General features: G+C 45.7%; 1 protein-coding gene across 2 annotated transcripts in view; it reads right to left on the minus strand.

The window, feature by feature from the left end:
• Nucleotides 1-19037, minus strand: part of SMARCC1 (SWI/SNF related BAF chromatin remodeling complex subunit C1) — a 96269-nt gene that overhangs the window by 66627 nt on the left and 10605 nt on the right. For both annotated transcript variants that reach the window (XM_083406132.1, XM_083406133.1), the window contains exons 5-11: nucleotides 18453-18545; nucleotides 15492-15561; nucleotides 8142-8211; nucleotides 6892-6967; nucleotides 3386-3511; nucleotides 2660-2784; nucleotides 744-868 (exon numbers count right to left, since the gene is read on the minus strand). In XM_083406132.1, the coding sequence (XP_083262258.1) occupies nucleotides 744-868; nucleotides 2660-2784; nucleotides 3386-3511; nucleotides 6892-6967; nucleotides 8142-8211; nucleotides 15492-15561; nucleotides 18453-18545 (685 nt within the window). The remainder of the gene's footprint in view (nucleotides 1-743; nucleotides 869-2659; nucleotides 2785-3385; nucleotides 3512-6891; nucleotides 6968-8141; nucleotides 8212-15491; nucleotides 15562-18452; nucleotides 18546-19037) is intronic.

The following is a 19037-nucleotide window of genomic DNA, read 5'->3' on the forward strand; positions in this document are numbered from 1 at the left end:
GGGGGGGCCCTAAGAAAACAGGAAATTCCTAAATCTCCCAAACCATGCTCATCTTACACTGAGTTCCAGGATTGGACACACACACTCTCTCCCTTCTGCTTTGAATGCAGGAGAGGTGCAAAGAGCTGCTCTCTGTGAGTAAGCCTGATGGGTGCGCCATTGGAGCCGTGTTCGAAACTCCCATTGTTCTAGGCGCATTTTGTGACAGGGAAATGTCATTAGCACGAGCAGTTTCTGAGCCCCGGGCGCAGTACCGCGCCTAAGATTTCAGATTAAAACTGCAGAATGGAAGGAAAGGAGGAACTTTTTCTGCCTCCCCACTTCCAGCTACCCTCTGAAGACTGGAGAAGAGACCCTCTTAAGAATATTAGGGGGGTGGGCAGGGGAAGTACTAGACCATGTGAAAAATGAACGTAATATTCATTCGTTTTCAGCTCTGTATTCTTGTTATAAAAAAAGTGCGACTAGACATTCTGTTGTTGCACTCATAATCTCGATTTAAGGTGCCATTTAGCTCCTAGCTTTCATATCTGTTTCTAACACTGCGTTGGAGAGATATCTCTGCACGCATGGCAAGAGTGTGTTGTGCTCTGCAAGAGCAGTCACTCAAACCCAGGTTTTATGCAAAAAGTCCAGTTCAGTTCCATCAAGATTACCCATCATCAGCATCAACAAACAAGACATGGCAAAAGCCATGGTACGGAGACAGCTCAGTCATGGGGCAAGTATTTGGAACACTGTACCATTTTTAGGAAGTACCACTTCTTCTATGTTAGGCACAGGGGTTGGATCCTCCATGTCCTTGGTAAGATCTTCTTGCTCATCTTCTTCCTTTTGCCCTCGCCTTTTCCCATACAGACTTGCTTGCCTGTGACAAATTAAGCACAAACAACTAGTCACCTAATGGTTTCCTAACAGATGGCTGCATTGGCTACATTCTGTACTACTGTGATACTGCACCTCAAAAGTGTGGGCAGAGCCCATGGACCTATAAGAAAGTTCTGGGCAGTGGTATTCACTAGGTGAATAGAAACCACAATATTTCTGGCTGGATGGCCATCTGTCATGGATGCTTTGGTTGAGAATCCTGCTTAGCAGTGGGTTGGACTAAGGTACTGGGTACCTTGGGACACGGGTGGCGCTGTGGTCTAAACCACAGAGCCTAGGGCTTGCCGATCAGAAGGTCGGCTGTTCGAATCCCTGAGACGGGGTGAGCTCCCATTGCTCGGTCCCAGCTCCTGCCAACCTAGCAGTTCGAAAGCACGTCAAAGTGCAAGTAGATAAATAGGTACCACTCTGCCGGGAAGGTAAACGGCATTTCCGTGCGCTGCTCTGGTTCGCCAGAAGCGGCTTAGTCATGCTGGCCACATGACCCGGAAGCTGTACGCCGGCTCCCTCGGCCAGTAAAGCGAGATGAGCGGCGCAACCCCAGAGTCGTCCGCGACTGGACCTAACGGTCAGGGGTCCCTTTACCTGGTACCTTAGGAGTACCTTCCAACTCCAACGAATTTCTAATTAATATTCTGAAGCTAACAGTATTCATTTTGTAGCGGTGTGACTTTCTGGGACTAGATAGATAACGCCTGGCAGAAATTAGCGATTGCAGGCAAATGCATTCTTCTCCATTTGTGGCATGGGGTTTTAGGAGATATGGAATTGGGGGTAAGTCTAATTGTAATAAGGAAAGGAGGGGTAGACAATTATGGCCTCCTTTCTTCAAGCTTCTCTGCCCACCCACTGAGCCACATTTGAGCTTTTTTAATGTCGTCAGTCCAGAACAGACCATTAATCATTCATAATATAATCTTAAGTGGCAGATCTGGTGTGTATAACCGAGACGTGGTTTGAAGGCCCAAGAGAGTCTGTCTGAATCCAGCTATTCCTGATACAAGGTCACTGAAAAGTGTGGGGCCCTGCTAAGGAGATGGTCATGCTTAGCAGGGGCTCAGTCTAAGGCACAGCCCATTTTGCGTGTGTACACATAGTACAGGAAATCAGGACAGAATAAGGACTCTGCTTCAACCCACCATGAACAAGAGAAGATTAATTCACTAGACTGGATCTTTAGTGAAGAGCCCGGCTTTCAGAATTTCAGGAATTCATTTCTGGAGAAAGCTGTTATCCCAATCAATAATGCTTCCTTTTAAAAAATTACATACACTATGATGCTGTTCAACTGTTTTAATTTAAGCTACTTTGAGGGGCGTATGGCAGAAAAGTCACACATAAATTTCAAATATGAATAATGTGTGCAATAGCTTAGGCTCATACAAGGAAGAAAACAGTTGTCGTTTTTTACGTTCAACAACTGCACAGACAACTGTATTAAAGAACAGAGTTACATCAGGACAGACTTTGCCATATTGAGAAGTAAATTTGCTTATTAATGGTCTCCGCATGTCAACTGTGAGGCGCTCATTAGATTGGAAGTAATGACTGCGTCAAGTTTTCTTCTACTGGCAGGAGGTACATTCCCCTTGGATGATCAAGGAATGGAGCTCAATGTGCAGCAGCATTAAACATTCATTGACTCAAGGAGACGGCATCTTAGCAGGCCGCTGTAAATGTGGAGTTGAGCCGAGCTGCTGGCTCATCTCTCTCTCCCTCAAATATTTCAGAAATAAATTATTGTAAACTGCAGGAGCTGCAGACTACTCACCCCTTCTTTCCAGCTTTCTTCCTCGATTCTGCTGGGGTGGGAGGAGGTGGCGGTGAAGGGGAGTGCCGCCGTTTTCTGGCACCTGTGGCTGCCTTCCTATCTCTCCGTTCAGGGCTATGGACTGGCTGTCACGAGGGGGCGGGGGGGAAAGGTCATCAGCGATAGGCATAACCTGTCCAGAACTAAGATGCACTTTGCTATCTACCAGGGCCTAGCACTGTCAGATTTTGCTTAGTAAGGAAGAGGCTGCCAACTACTTAAGGGTACTACCCAGCCCTCTAAAGAGGCACTGCAAAAATCCACTTAAGGAAACAAGGTAGGATAAAACTTCAACATATGACCTACTGCAGATAAAAACTGACACATCACACACACACACACACCCATGGAAAGAACTAGTCAAAGGGATTCAAGCAAAGTTAGCTGGTCTAAAAACCCCTCTTGGCTCCAGCAGACCCGAAGATGAGAAATAGATGGGCCTGTGGAAGGTCAACAGAACTGGTCCCTGGCTCCTCCCAAGCCAGCTATACTTAGCTTGTTCACTTGCCATTTTAAGGAAAATTTGAGTCATAGAGCTAAGTCCCACACTAATTTCAAGAAGAATACTGGCATTTCTTCGAGAACCAGACAATCGGCTTAGGTATAGCAGCAGAGTAAAACGAAAGAACACCCAACTAATGCAGTTATTCTACATTACATCCATCACATGAAATAGGTAAGTCTTACTTCTTCATTTTTCATATAGATACGCTGGCGAAAGCTGACCAACTTCTTGTTCTCATCTACTTCATAATCTTCTTCATTCATCCATTCATTGAATACATCTGTGTCCAAAATCCACTTAGCATGAACCTGCAAAACCAAGTGCGACAACACACAGGCACAGAGTGCATTTCAGACAGGGAGGCTCCTCTCATTATGAAAACACATGTTAAAAAAATTGTTGCAATCCACGTTATGAACAACTGCAGCAAGCAAGAAAGTCAGACCTCCTTACTTCCACATTAATTTTTATTTGTCAGAATTTGTAAACTGTTCTGCATTCAGATAATACCCAAGTAGTACACAGGAACAGAACACAAAACAGATCACAAAAAGCACTGCAACACAAAAACCACCAAGAATGAAGAAATGCAAGAGAGAGACTAAAATAATGACAATAATTTTATTGTTTATATGCTGCCCGTCTGACTGGGTTGCCCCAGCAGTTCAGGGTGGCTTCCAACAATGTACAGATGCCTTCCAGGGGTTACAGAGACACGCTATTCATGTAGGTCTTAAATTCAGTTTGCAAAAGCAACCGTTGAAATACCGTATTTTTCGCCCTATAGGACGCACTTTTTCCCCCCCAAAAAGGAAGGGGAAATGTGTGTGCGTCCTATAGGGCGAATGCAGGCTTTTGCTGAAGCTTGGAGAGCGAGAGGGGTCGGTGCGCACCAACCCCTCTCTCTCTCCAGGCTTCAGGAAGCTATCCGCTAGCCATGGGAGCTAGCAGAGACCTTGCCAGCACCCAGAAGCTTGGGGCGCGCTGAGCTCCGCACGCCCCAAGCTTCGGGATTGGCGCAGCGCTCTGCTAGCTGTGGGAAAGCTGCGTGGCGCTGCGTGACTCTCCCACGGCTAGCAGAGACCTTGCCAGCACCCAGAAGCTTGGGGCGCGCTGAGCTTCGCACGCCCCAAGCTTCGGGATTGGCGCAGCGCTCTGCTAGCCCTGGAAGAGCCACGCGGCTCTCCCACGGCTAGTGGAGACGTTGCCGGCACCCAGAAGCTTGGGGCGCGCTGAGCTCCGCACGCCCCAAGCTTCGGGATTGGCGCAGCGCTCCGCTAGCCCTGGGAGAGCTGCGTGGCTCTCCCACGGCTAGCGGAGACCTTGCCAGCACCCAGAAGCTTGGGGGCGCTGAGCTCCGCACGCCCCAAGCTTCGGGATTAGCGCAGCGCTCTGCTAGCTGTGGGAAAGCTGCGCGGCGCTGCGCGGCTCTCCCACGGCTAGCGGAGACCTTGCCGGCACCCAGAAGCTTGGGGCGCGCTGAGCTCAGCACGCCCCAAGCTTCGGGATTGGCGCAGCGCTCCGCTAGCTGTGGGAAAGCCACGCGGCTCTCCCACGGCTAGCGGAGACTTTGCTGGCACCCAGAAGCTTGGGGCGCGCTGAGGTCAGCACGCCCCAAGCTTCGGGATTGGCGCAGCGCTCCGCTAGCCCTGGGAGAGCCGCGTGGCTCTCCCAGGGCTAGCAGAGACCTTGCCAGCACCCAGAAGCTTGGGGCGCGCTGAGCTCCGCACGCCCCAAGCTTCGGGATTGGCGCAGCGCTCCGCTAGCCCTGGGAGAGCCGCGTGGCTCTCCCACGGCTAGCGGAGACCTTGCCGACACCCAGAAGCTTGGGGCGCGCTGAGCTCCGCACACCCCAAGCTTCGGGATTGGCAAAGCGCACCTGGGGGGGGAAATAAAAATTTTTCCCTTTATTTCCCCCCCAAAAAACTAGGTGCGTCCTATGGGCCGGTGCGTCCTATGGGGCGAAAAATACGGTAATCTCCAGTAGCAGAGCTGAGAAACATTCCCATGGTGGAAGTTGGAGCCCAGCAAAATCTGGAGTCCAACAAGTTAGCCATTCCCAGTATACAGGGCGTGTTCATGAGATTTAGCTTGGCCTTCGCCAGGCTGGTGCCCTCCAGATATTTTGGGTGGGTGTGCTGGCTGGGGCTCAAGAGGGATGTAGACCAAAACAGCCCAGCATATTCCGTTCATAGCCAGAGAGGGGTCAACAAAAGGCAAGTGGAAACAGCACCCACCTCTGTACAATTTGCCAGCCCCAAACTTTAAAAAGCTGAAATTTAAAACGGGTTCTTTTGCTTTTGTTTCAACAAGATTTGAGTTCAGGAGCATCTTATGTGGCACTAGAGTCCTGAGCCCAGTCTTTCCAGCCCACTGACACAGCTCTCCTCTGTTCCTTCACCTTAATTCTCATCACGTAATACTATTATTCTGCTGACTGCAGGAAAATGAATTAATGAATCCGGGAATAATGTTTCATGTTGTCACACAAGTACAGCAATTATCTGAAAAGAAGCAGTTCTATTGAAACAATTTCCTTATTTTTCCCTCTCAACGAATGAAAACAGTCTCCACTCACAACTACTGCACACAGGCCTCTAATCATTCTGAAAGCAGAAATAAGGCTGTCAGTGTTGTACTGCCTCTAAGTTCAACAGACTCCAAAAATTACGAACCTTGTCATCATTAGCATGAACTCCAAGCCTTTAATCAGACAGACCTCCTTTGCCCTAACAAGTTCTCATTTCCAGCACTAGGGCTTTTTAATGATACATTGGCCCTTAAAAACAAAAGGCCCTTGCAATACAAGAACAAACATTTAATCTGGTTAATGAAATAGTTTACGAAGGACCGTTCCTGTGCTGTGGTAATGGGATAACCTGTGCTAGGAGCTGAAGTCCAGGCAAACCCCTCCTGCCATACTTTGGGGGCTTATCTCTGCCAGGAGAGATGAGAGCCACCCACTGCATTGCTTAAATATATAAATTCTCATTAAATTTTTAAACCATTTGCAGCATTGAAGAGCTCAATTCTAAACAGTTTCTTTCTGCAGTTCCAATATATTTATTTCATGAAATTTACATACAGCTTAATTGTAAAAAAATAAAAACACCTCAAAGCAATTTGCATGTGTTTTTATTATTTTATAATGTAGTCTTAAAATATTGGTTTTGGTGTGTTTTTTTATACAGTGGTACCTCGGGTTAAGTACTCAATTCGTTCCAGAGGTCCGTTCTTAACCTGAAACTGTTCTTAACCTGAAGCACCGCTTTAGCTAATGGGGCCTCCTGCTGCTGCCGGGCCGCCGGAGCACGATTTCTGTTCTCATCCTGAAGCAAAGTTCTTAACCCGAGGTACTATTTCTGGGTTAGCGGAGTCTGTAACCTGAAGCGTATGTAACCCGAGGTACCACTGTACTATTTGTACACCACTTGAAGTATTTATGTTTTTAAGGAACACCTTAATAAGTAAATAAATAAAGGGAGCTTTTCCTGCTGCCATGGGAAGAATTAGTTTGGTTTAATAATACAAGTGCTTTGTCTATTGCTATTCTAGACTTACTGTTTGCCCTCTTTTGTACTTTGCATGTGTGAAATAACACGCTGCATTCTTTCAAATACCATTTCCCTCTGGGAACGGAAGGCTGTGAAATTACGTCAGCGCAATTTCGGGAAGAGCACACACTCACCTTCCATGGCTTCTCTGGAATCGGAGGGTCTTCGATTTCGGCATCTATATCAGTAGCATGAACCCAAGTGTCATAGCTATAAAGGAAATTCAAAAGCAACAATGTGAACCCATCCCTTAGGTAGTTTCATTATGGTAGCACTGCCATAATAAAAGCATCCAGTGATTTTGCATCACATTCATTGTGAAAGGAAGGAAGGAAGGAAGGAAGGTAGGAAGGAAGCCTTTTAAAAGACATGGTATGCTGAAGCTGGGAAAATGTGTTGAAATAAGTGTAATGAAATAGCAGATCTGGTGGCAAAACATATCTTTGGGCAAGGCAGTAGACACAGCAGTTGAGCAAAAGGAGCCCTCAGCTACCATTTCAATGGAACAGCTGCTCAACACCTTAAAGAGGCCAGCAAATATTTATTTCTACAAGAATTATGCCACTTAATATAATCTAATCCGGTTAAAAGAAAAACAACACAACACAATTAAACATTTCCTAAAAACTATTAATAAAAACATGATAAAAACAAAGCAATTGCAAGGCAAAGGCTGCAACAGTTGACCCAAAATAACATAATGTGTGTTTATGAAAGGATGTGGACAGTGTAACAGATGGCAGTTTCCGGTCAGTTACGAGGAAGGAATATATTATGGATTTTTGGGGTGGGTTAGTGTTTCTCAAGATCACCATATCTTCTTCTCTCAGCAGAAGATGGTGCAGACATAATGTCAAAACATCACATGTGGTTTGTTGTACTGCCTGAAGCAACAATTACGGGGGACAAAACAATGGCTTGCAAACAGCCGTCAAAACAGGATCTGAACCACAGTCTGAAGACAGCCTGCATAGGATGGTTTAGGAAAATGGCAGTTTGTTATGACTGCACTGAGGGGCTGCTGTTTGGGAGAGCACCTGTGAATTATCAAGGGAGGTAAGGGGAAAGGAAACCACACAAACTGGAGCTTGCTTGTCTATTTGGAAGGGAAAATATGGTTTGGGGTCTACTCTACGGTTAGGGAAAGCCATGGTTTGGTGTTACTTCTGAACCAATCCTGTATTATCAAGGTGAGGATATTTCATATATTTAATGATGGATTGTCTTTTATAGGGGTCACAGCAGCAGTGCTCTTGGACAAACATCCGTGCAGGCAGCCACCTTGGATTTTAAATGGTAGGGACAGAATGTATCATTCCCACCAGATAAGCAAGAGGCAATATTTTTGAAAAATGGGTACCGGCACTTCAATCCTTGTCATTACCTGTCTGGGTAATAGCCCCAATGCACAAGAACTTGCTTGTCTTTCTTCATTACAGGTCTTAGCCACTCTTCTGCAAAAGGGAAAAATAAAATGCCGTCAGGGTCAGAAAGTGATCCAGCTTTGACACCATTCCAGTTTCACAAGCTTGAAAACATTCACTTTTGTCATCCCAAAAGGAAGAGTTCTCAAGAGGCTGGAATGGAGATTCATTTTCTTAATGGAATGTCCATCTACAAAGGGCTCACACTAAGCAGCAAAACTGGAAGGTAACTGCTGCTCAGATTGGCTCAGTTCTCAGTATCTGGGTAAGAGCTTTGTCAGCGTGGAGCAAGGAGACAAGCAGGAGTACAGAACAGAATAGGAGAGAAATTTAGTGGTACCTCTGGTTACAAACTTACCATATTTTTCGCCCCATAGGACGCACCTAGGTTTTTTTTGGGGGGGGGGGGATAAAGAAAAAAATATTATTTCCCCCCCAGGCACGGGGCTGGCGCGGGGAAAGCCCGAGCTTCCCCCAACCCCAGCCTCCAGAACAGCCTGCAATCTGCAAGCCTAGGGAGCCGCGCCGGTCTACCCAGGCTTGCGGAGAGCAGCGCAAAGCCCGGGCGCGCTCTTCAGCATGCCCCAGGCTTCGGAATGCAGGCAGTTCTGCACAACCTTTGGGAGCCCGGCGCGGCTTCACGCCGGGCTACCTAGAGTTGCACGGAGCTGTGCGAAGCCCAGGAGTGCAGGCAGCTCTGCGCAACCCTCGGGAGCCCGGCGCGGCTTTGCGCCGGGCTCCCGAGGGTTGCGCAGAGCTTCCTGAAGCCTGGAGAGCGAGAGGGGTTGGTGTGCACCGACCCCTCTCACTCTCCAGGCATCAGCGAAAGCCTGCATTCGCCCCATCGGACGCACACACATTTCCCCTTCATTTTTGGAGGGGGGAAAAGTGCGTCCTATAGGGCGAAAAATACGGTAATTTGTTCCGGAGGTCTGTTCTTATCCTGAAACTGTTTTAACATGAGGTACCATTAGCGAAAGTGCATTTGGCGCGCGATTTCCACTCGCATCCCAGAGCAAAGTTCGCATCCCAGGGCAACTACATCTGGGTTAGCGCAGCTCATAACCCGATGCATGCGCAACCAGAAGCGTTCGTATCCAGAGGTACCACTGTATTTTTATTTCCAACATTTATACACTGCCAAACAGCAGTGTTTGCCTGTAAACAATAAAGTGTAAAACAGGAACAGATGATGACATCTATATAGCAAAGTTCACACCAAAAATTTCCCACTTCTTAAAACTCCAAACACATACAAGAGACTTAGGAAATCACTAAAAGATGAAAATGCCCTAACACAGGTGCCCTAACCAGCTAAGTCTCTCTGGGCAGGGCATTCCTTAACCAGGGTGCCATCCCTGAAAAGGTCTTCTCTAGTTGCACCCACTGCATCACATTTGGCAGGGGCATCCCAAGGAGGGCCTTAGAGGCTTCTGGTTCTGGTCTGCCTTAATGGAGGCAGCTCCCACAACAGTGGGAGAGCATAGGCCATGGAAAAACAAGAACAGAGGGTAAAAATGGACTTCACTCGCAGTCCATCTCGGTACATATGCAGGGGTCAGTGAGGCGCTGAGTACAAAAGCACCTGGCCTGGAGAAAACCCTCCAACGCCGCCATTAAGAAGCAGAGGTTCTCCTGTTAATTAGAGCTTAATTGGACTAAAGTACAGGTGCGTGATAGGAGAGATAAGATCACAAACTGCAGAACAAAACCATCTGCAAGGACTTTAAGGTTTGAACGTGAGATAAGACTTTACTCGGTGCAAAAGACGGTTGAGGGGGGAGGGGAGCCTATAATTTCTTTATTTAAAGTTTTCTTCTCTACATTTAAGATTCGGCAACCCTCCTCTGAATGTTAGTTCAGATTATATTTGTACAAGCAAGGATGGAAGAAATTGGATTATAAATATGAAATATAACATCAAATTGAACTATGTGTGTAAAACAGAAAAGAAAAAGGGAAGCAAACTATTTTGAAAAAGGTTTACAGTGGAAACTTAGAACTGACTATTCCCCATCCTTTATTGTATATGAAGTAAACTGAACGTTACGAGGAATTAAATTTGGTAGCACCTAAGTTCCCGCTGTATAGGATAGCTGGCTGGGACTGATGGGAGTTGTAGTCCAAAACACCCGGAGGGCACTGGGTTGGCAAAGGCCACTTTATTCTTATTGCATCCTTGTGCACAACTGGAGCAAAGGCTTTGGTCCTCAAAAGGTCCCTGTAGATTTCATTACTCCAGTGAAACTATTAAATCTGAGCCCTATCTATTTCCCATTAAAATTTCTAGAAGTTGGAGACTGTATACGTGTTGCTTTTGCAGTGATGAGGGTTGCCACTAATGGTGCATCTCAACACTTCATCCCCACTCCTTCGTCCTACTCAGCAAGTTACTAACTAGCTTTTAATTGCATTTGAGAAACGTTTTATTCTGGTTGTTCTACAGAGTTTTCACAATGTTAGCCGATGTGAGGTTCTTGAAGGGACATAAAATGTAAATAAATAAATTTGCTCCATCATTTCAAGGTCACGGGAGTTTAACATTAGTAAATGAGACCCTGTGGATATTGAGTACAGTGGTACCTCGGGTTAAGTACTTAATTCGTTCCGGAGGTCCGTACTTAACCTGAAACTGTTCTTAACCTGAAGCACCACTTTAGCTAATGGGGCCTCCTCCTGCTGCCGCACCACCGGAGCACGATTTCTGTTCTCATCCTGAAGCAAAGTTCTTAACCTGAAGCACTATTTCTGGGTTAGCGGAGTCTGTAACCTGAAGCGTATGTAACCCGAAGCGTATGTAACCCGAGGTAGCACTGTATTGTTCCTCTGTGCAGCTTTGTATTTGGCAGATTGTCTTGAGTATAGCATTTAAATGTCGCAACTCACATTTCGCGGACAATTCTTAAACCTGCCTTTAACCATAATATGTCAGCATCTTGTAGCTCAAACCTATTTCATGCAAATGGAGGAAACTGAACGTGCACAGCTTTACTTGGCCAATGCTATTGTGACGACAATCTTGCAACCAAGGAGTGGCAGAGGACGGGATGCTGTGGGGAAGCAGAGATGCTGAGGCTCAGGCTGGCTGGGGGCTGACAGGTCATGGAGAGTTCAGAGAGAGGAGAGGAAAGACGCTGCATGCAGCCAGCTTCCAAAAGAGTAACACAATTCTTGGCATAATTCCTCCCTCTATTGTTCCCTCCCGCCCCCCACCTTGGACTTTCTCAGGCCGAGAACCAGGGCAAAAGCAGCATTCGCACACAGAGCAGCTTCTGCTCCCCACGTTTGCTCCCTTCATTATCACCTCTGAACATCCTGCCAAACACTATTCCTACCCCCCCTTTTTCTTTCTTTTTTGTAATCTGCACTCAGCCCAGCTCAAAAGGATGGTGCTTTCTTCCAGATAAAGGAAGCGGAGCACAGCTTTCAAGTGATACTTCATTCCCAGAAAGAGGAAACGCTATTTTTGAAGTGAGAAATCCTATCCTCCCCTGAGGGCGGAGCGGGCTGACACGGCAGAATTTCAAGGCTGAGCAGATCTCACAGGAGTCTAGACCGCTGCCTGAGTGTGCTTGTCATTGGAGAGGCGGCAGGCTGCACCAGCAGAGAAGCTCCTCTGCTAAAAGACTTAGAAAAATGTAAGCTCTTTTACAAACACCGCAGTTAGCACAGATTTGGTATGCAAATCTATTCTGCTTCCTCCCCACAAGCAGTAGTTGGATGCCACCAACTCGAATGGCTTCAACAGAGGGTTAGGCCAATCCATGTGGAGCGACTCTGTCAATGGCTACCAGCCAGAATGAAGATGCTCCCCCAACACTGTCAGAGGCAGTGCTCCTCTGAATACCAGCTTTTGGGAAGCACAAGTGGTTAGAGGGTTGTTGAGCTCAGGCCCAGTAAGGTGCGTCCGGCGCATGACTCTCCTTCGCCAGTGTTCAATTGGATTGTTTTCGTTTTAGAGCCAAAACTCTAGTTCATGGATAGGCAAACTAAGGCCCCCGCGGGGGCCGGATCCAGCCCAATCGTCTTCTAAATCTGGCCCATGGATGGTCCGGGAATCAGCATGTTTTTACATGAGTAGAATGTGTCTTTTTATTTAAAATGCATCTCGGGTTATTTGTGGGGCATAGGAATTTGTTCATACCCCCCCCCAATATAGTCCGGCCCCCCACAAGGTCTGAGGGACATTGGACTGGCTCACTGCTGAAAAGGTTGCTGACCCCTGCTCTAGTTGGTTAGCAATTCTTGCCTCCCTGTTTTTATTCTGTTTTTTTTTTTTTATTTCTTTTTATTAAGTTTCACTTACATAACCAAAAGAAAAAATAAAACGACAGTTACAGGAAAAAAGAAAAAAAGAAAGAAAAAAAGGAAAAATATCTATACACAACACAAAAATAATATCAATTTCCGTTACAGTTCCTTATCTTATTCCTTGAATCTTTATCTCTTTACATATTTAAATCTTTCCTCTACACACCTATTGACCTCCTTCCCTCCTGTTTTCGGGCTTCTTGATAAAAATTCTTTCTTTTTTCTGCAGCCACAGGTTGTTATGGTTAGCACATCCTAAAATTTATTTCAGACCTGCGGTGGTTTTTAAGTTTCTATAGTTTCCTTCAATATATACCATAAATTTATTCCAATCGCTAATAAACTTTGTATTTTTTTTTTTGGTTTCTAATTTTTTGCGTCATTCTTGCTAGTTCAACATATTCAAATAATTTTGTTTGCCAATCTCTGACCGTTGGGGTATTTGCCTCCCTGTTTTTATTCTGGCTTGTTTTTATAATAATTGTATATTGTTATTACAAGACTTGTATTTTCAGCCACTGCTGGTCTATGACTGTAATAAACTGACTGATTGATTAAGGATCGGGGCAGCTCAATTGGTGGAGCATGAGACTCTTAAATCTCAGGGTCTTGGGTTTGAGCTCCACGTGGGGCAAAGGATTCCAGCATTGCAGGGGTTTGGACTAGATGATCCTTATGATCCCTTCCAGCTCTACAATTCTATTATTTTAAGAAGAGGGTCATCCCCCCCCAAAAAAAAGATGACTAGGGGAAAAAATGTTGACAGCAATGGGAAAAAAATACATCAATACAGAGAACGCTGCCCAGATCAACCAAGCATATCCAAAAGCTGGGTATAGGAGAAGAGAAAGTTTCCCCTTTCCGCTCTGAGTGGGATGAAGAAAGAAAAGAACCTCTTCCCTTCCAATGCAAATATGTTCAGTCAAAAATACTCGGTGACCCACATAAGGACAACAGGGTAAACAAGCAGGCACGTGTTCATACATGCTTTTTTCACGATGCCATTACAGCAGCTCTGCTTTGTGCTTATGCAGAAGGAAAAGATGGATGGGCCAGAACAAAAGGCTACTAGCACAAGAGGCTGCTTTAGGGTAGCACCTGAATTTTACTCAATTTTTTCCAACAGCTAAATAAAAATGATTCGCCGGTCCCTTTAAACAATCTCAGATTCAATACAACGCAGCGGAAAATACATCACAATGAATTAAGCACATAGGAAAATTCAACAGACACCACTAGAATGCAAAACACACACAGCACGGATGATGAAGCCACCGTGCGCTCAAAGCTCCACACAGATGAATGCTGCCATCTAGTGTTGCTCCGAAACAGATTGGGATCAGTTCAGGGGATTGGAGTGGTGGTGGTTAGAATAACCCCATTGTCATAGAATTATAAGAGTTGGAAGGGGCGCTGAGGATCATCTAAGTCCAAACCTCTACTGTGCAGAAATATCCAGCTGTCCCATCCACGGATCCAACCTGCAACCTTGGTGACATTAGCACCACACTCTAACCAACTGAGCTATCCATGGAGTGACATGGTGCTCTTCATTGGGAGTTCTGATGTCTGGGAATTGCAGACAAGGCTTGCTCTTAATGGACTTGCTTTAGATAGCTTGCCATTCATGGTTTGCTCAAACCAACAAACAAACCACAATCTGAGTTTGTATAACACAGTGTTTGTGTCACATTTGCAAGGCAGGAATGGGATGTTCAGAAGTAAGCTGTGGTTCAAAACGAAACGGTGGCTTAGCACGATATGCAAACCAGCTCACAATATGCAAGGCTCAGAACATCTAATGGGATTTCTCATGCTAATTATTAGTTTGAAAGGTGCTCTTCTGTGAATACTTAAATGACTCCACCCCCTTCTCCCTTATGGCCTTTTCTTCCTGACACCTCCTCTCAGATCGGTAAAGGTAAAGGGACCCCTGACCGTTAGGTCCAGTCACGGACAACTCTGGGGTTGCGGAGCCCATCTTGCTTTATTGGCCGAGGGAGCCGGTGTACAGCTTCCGGGTCATGTGGCCAGCACGACTAAGCCGCTTCTGGTGAACCAGAGCAGCGCACGGAAACGCCGTTTACCTTCCCGCTGGAGCGGTACCTATTTATCTACTTGCACTTTGACGTGCTTTCGAACTGCTAGGTTGGCAGGAGCAGGGACCGAGCAACTGGCGTTCACCCCGTTGCGGGGATTCGAACTGCCGACCTTCTGATCGGCAACTCCTAGGCTCTGTGGTTTAACCCACAGCGCCACCCGCGTCCTCTCAGATCAGTAATGTGCACCAAACTGTTCCTGGAAAACTCATCTTTACTGTGAGACCCCACACCTTACTTCTCATCCTAAATTGAAATAAAGCCTAAGTACATCTAATCACATTTGCTTAGATTCATTCTGCTTACCTTTGACATTTCTCTACACCATTTCATCTCTACATTTCTCTCCTCTACTGTCAAAATTAAAATACAGTGGTACCCCACAAGACGAATGCCTCGGAAGACGAAAAACTCACAAGACGAAAGGGTTTTCCGTTTTCTGAGTTGCTTCGCAAGACGGATTTCCCTATGGGCTTGCTTTGCAAGACGGAACGTCTTGTGCCTTTTTTTTAAAGCCGCCAATGCATTCCTATGGGAAACCGTCAATACGCAGCGGTGCTTCGCAAGACGAAAAAACTCGTAGAACGAAAAAACTCACAGAACGAATTAATTTTGTCTTGTGAGGCACCACTGTACCCTACCCTGTGTAGGGCAGGGTATTGTATTATCCACCTGTATTCATTTGTGTTGTGGACACTGACAGTGTAAATGAAGTTATATACAAAGCTTTCCACTCTCCAGAACACCTCCTCAGTATTTTTTTTTAAATCTGTTTTTTTTTTAATCACAAAACTGATGGGATTGGTACAAAATATTTCATTTACTTAGAATACTTCTATATCAGCTTTTGGTCCAAAGACCCTTGAGGTGACTAGTAAGAAATGAATGAATGAATTTTACCTTCATCCAATGAGGTAGGAACAGGATAAATATGGTGGGTGGCTTTAGACTTCTCATCTGTGACTGTGCCCTAGGAAAGAACAAAAACAGGTATTGCATCAGAAATACGTAAAGGAATAAATGCATAAAGAATCACCTTCCTTTCCCAGCAACATGCCGTATTTGGAGCCTGGATACAACATGACACTAGATGGCATTGGAGTAGTGATCTATAGGCCCCATTTCCTCAACTGGACTCTGGGCATAGTAAGAGCACACCCATTTGGTTTCTTACCAAGGAAAACCCCTAAAAATTCCAGCCGTTAGTGCAAGTGAGGTAGTCTAAACTGCTTCCTCTTTCTTTCAAGATACAGGAGAGTCATCTATTAATTCAAATAAACTACGAGCATCACCCAGCACTGATCCCACAGTGAATCTGCACATTAGATTTCTTATACACCAGTTTATACATAAATTGTTTTGTAAGCATCATCATTTGCAATTCAGATTTCCTACCCCTTTTAAATGCAGATTTGTTTTAGAAGTTATAGGCAAATGTTTTCATTACTTGTGGGGGAGGGGGTCTAAGTTGCTATCCCCTCCAGCTAACAATGGAAACAAAAGACTCCTGTCTGCTGGGTTCTTTTTCAGCGGACTCTTATAAATATTATATCACCTCATCAATATATAATAAATATAAACCAACTGCATTCTATTAGTGTCATTTAAATCAACTTGACCTGACGTTGTTTTCAGCGATGTGGAAACCTGATGTCTTGCAGGATGTTCTTTCTATACTTAATCAATAAGCTGTTTCTTATATTTAATAAAATCTAAGAGCATATTTTCTACCTCTGCCAGGGCCCATTTTAGTGAATGCCATAATTTTAGATTAAGTGGACATGCTGCCACCTGCCCTTAGTGTTAAGACAACTTAACATTAATACGCCTTAATCCACTGCTGATTTCACAAGCTATATAAACACTAAGCTGCTTTTAGCGAGAAGCACAATACACTTAAGTCCATTCTTAGATACCATTTTGGTTGTGAGTCCTAGAAAACCTGCTCCCTGCCTTGCAGGCCTTTTCCCACCTGGCTTGGGAGGGTGGGACTCTGACTGACCCCAGCTACACAAGCTGAGGCTGCTGAACAGACTCTTGTTCTAGTGTACTGTGTAAGGATTTTGCGGGAAGAGGGATGCTGCTGCTGTTGTTACGTATTTTTATTTTAGATCTTATGGTTTTTGTGGGAATTGTTCCGCTTGGGTGTGTATTTTTTAACGTTCCATTTATTCTTTAGGATGCTTGATGATCGTCTTCCAAAGCAACTAGTCTATTCCGAACTTAAAAGTGGAAAGCGTAATGCTGGTGGTCAACAAAAGAGGTTTAAAGACTCTTTCAAGGCAAATCTTTAAAAAATGTAGTATAAACACTGCCAACTGGGAAACACTGGCCTGTGAGCGCTCCAGTTGGAGAACAGCCTTTACCAATGATGTCATGGGCTTTGAAGACACTCAAACTCAGGGGAGAAACGTGCCAAGAGGAAGGCACACTTGGCAAATCCACACCGTGATCAACTCCCGCCCGGAACCAATGTCCCCACTGTGGAAGGGCGTGTGGATCTGGACGTGTGGATCCAGAATTGGCCTCCGCAGTCACTTACGGACTCGTTGTTAAAACCATCTTTATGGAAGACAATCTTACTCGGCTACGAGTGATCACCAAAGGAAGACTGTTTAGGACTTCTCCTGTTACATTGCAATTACATGTTTTTTCATGTTGTAAGCAGCCTGGAGGATGGTCTGAACTGTGGAAGGGTGGCATACAAACGAAATTACATATGTATCTACATATGTATTCTCAGCTTTGCCTTCAACTATTTGGGAGAGAAGTTAATCTTCAATAGGAAAACTGAAGAATGCCGGCATGTTCCTCTCATTTCCTTTGGGAGTGGGGGAGAAGAGGGAGGAAAGAACCTCTTTCCAATTCACACAGCTAACAGAAGCACAGGTACATTCTGGCGTCATGAAGTCAAGGATTGAATCTTGCCATTATGACAAAAAGCCAACCAGTGCTTGTTCCAGGTTTATGAGGCCAGTGGACAAATGTTCCCAGGAGCCCCTTTTCAGCTGTGGAGAAGAGAAGACAGCCACTGCAGTGGAAGTTCTTCCCTAGCTGTTCTCTCAGAGAGGAAGGGCTTAGGAGGAAAGCAGCTCCTACTCTGCAGTCCAGAGTAATGTGGACCCCAGGTTGGAAGGTAGCAAATGATGAAGATATTACTAATAGGCACCTGACACCAAGATTGTAGCCTTACAATCTGACATCATGTTGCACCTGTGAACACACCTATGGTGCCAAAAAGGTTTTCACAGGGACAGGATACATGTAAAATGGAAATATTACAGTTAAACAGTCATACCTCAGGTTACAGAGGCTTCAGGTTGCTTTTTTCCGGGTTACAGACTGCCGAAACCCAGAAGTACCAGAACGGGTTACTTCCGGGTTTCGGCGGTCGCACATGTGCAGAAGCGCCAAATCGCAACCCGCACGTGTGCAGACGCGCCGCTGCGGGTTGTGAACGCTGCGGGTTGCGAACATGCATCCCACACGGATCACGTTCACAACCCAAGCATCTACTGTATGAAGGTGAGCAAGAAATACATTTTAGTCACCTGACTCAAGTCTACATCACAAGCTGAAGCAAATCACCGCCTCCTTCAGAAAGTTCTATTAGCTAGAGCAGACATGGGGAATCTGTGGCCCTGCAAATGTTGCTGAACTACAACTCCCATAATCCTTGGCCATTGGTCATGCTGTCTGGGGCTGATAGGTGTTGGAAGTCCACCAACATCTGGAGGGCCAGTAGCTCTGCAGCCCTGAGATAAGAGTCTGAAATAATTATGTTCCTATGTGCTGAGTCCCTTTGCAATTATGCTAAACAGATCAACATTTGACATGCTAAATGTATGATGTGCCTAATACCTGGTGACGTTTGACAATGTCCTTTAGCTTATTGGCTAACTTCAGTTCAATTTCTGGTACGAGGTAGATGGTTGGTCTGCTCAGACAGTTATTCTGGAAGAGAAAATAAAGGAAAGATCATTTTATTAAAAACAAAAACCAGTAATAAAGAGATTACCGGCACAACTATGGTAATCCATTACACACAACCTGGAAATGGCGGGAGAGAGCTGGAGAGTCTTCATGGCTTGCAAGGGGACCATACCTGGAGCCCAAAGAGGACAACTGCGAGGGCAGAGGAAGCCCCAAAGAGGTGCAGCCGGGCTTTGTTTAGGTTGCTCAGCCTCTGTGCCTAACAGCTGGTGAGAGCGGTAGCAGCAGTAGCTGCTTTCCCACACATCCTCCAGCCGACCCCAGAGCTTCCATTCTAGTTGTGAATATTTTTGTATACAGTATTCTTTGTCTAGGGATGCGGGTGGCGCTGTGGGTTAAACCACAGAGCCTCTTGGGCTTCCCGATCAGAAGATTGGCAGTTCGAATCCCAGCAACGGGGTGAGCTCCCGTTGCTCGGTCCCTGCTCCTGCCAACCTAGCAGTTCGAAAGCAC

The sequence above is a fragment of the Podarcis tiliguerta genome, assembly GCF_965153285.1.
Source record: "Podarcis tiliguerta genome assembly, chromosome: 12".
In the NCBI taxonomy this organism is placed as follows: domain Eukaryota; kingdom Metazoa; phylum Chordata; class Lepidosauria; order Squamata; family Lacertidae; genus Podarcis; species Podarcis tiliguerta.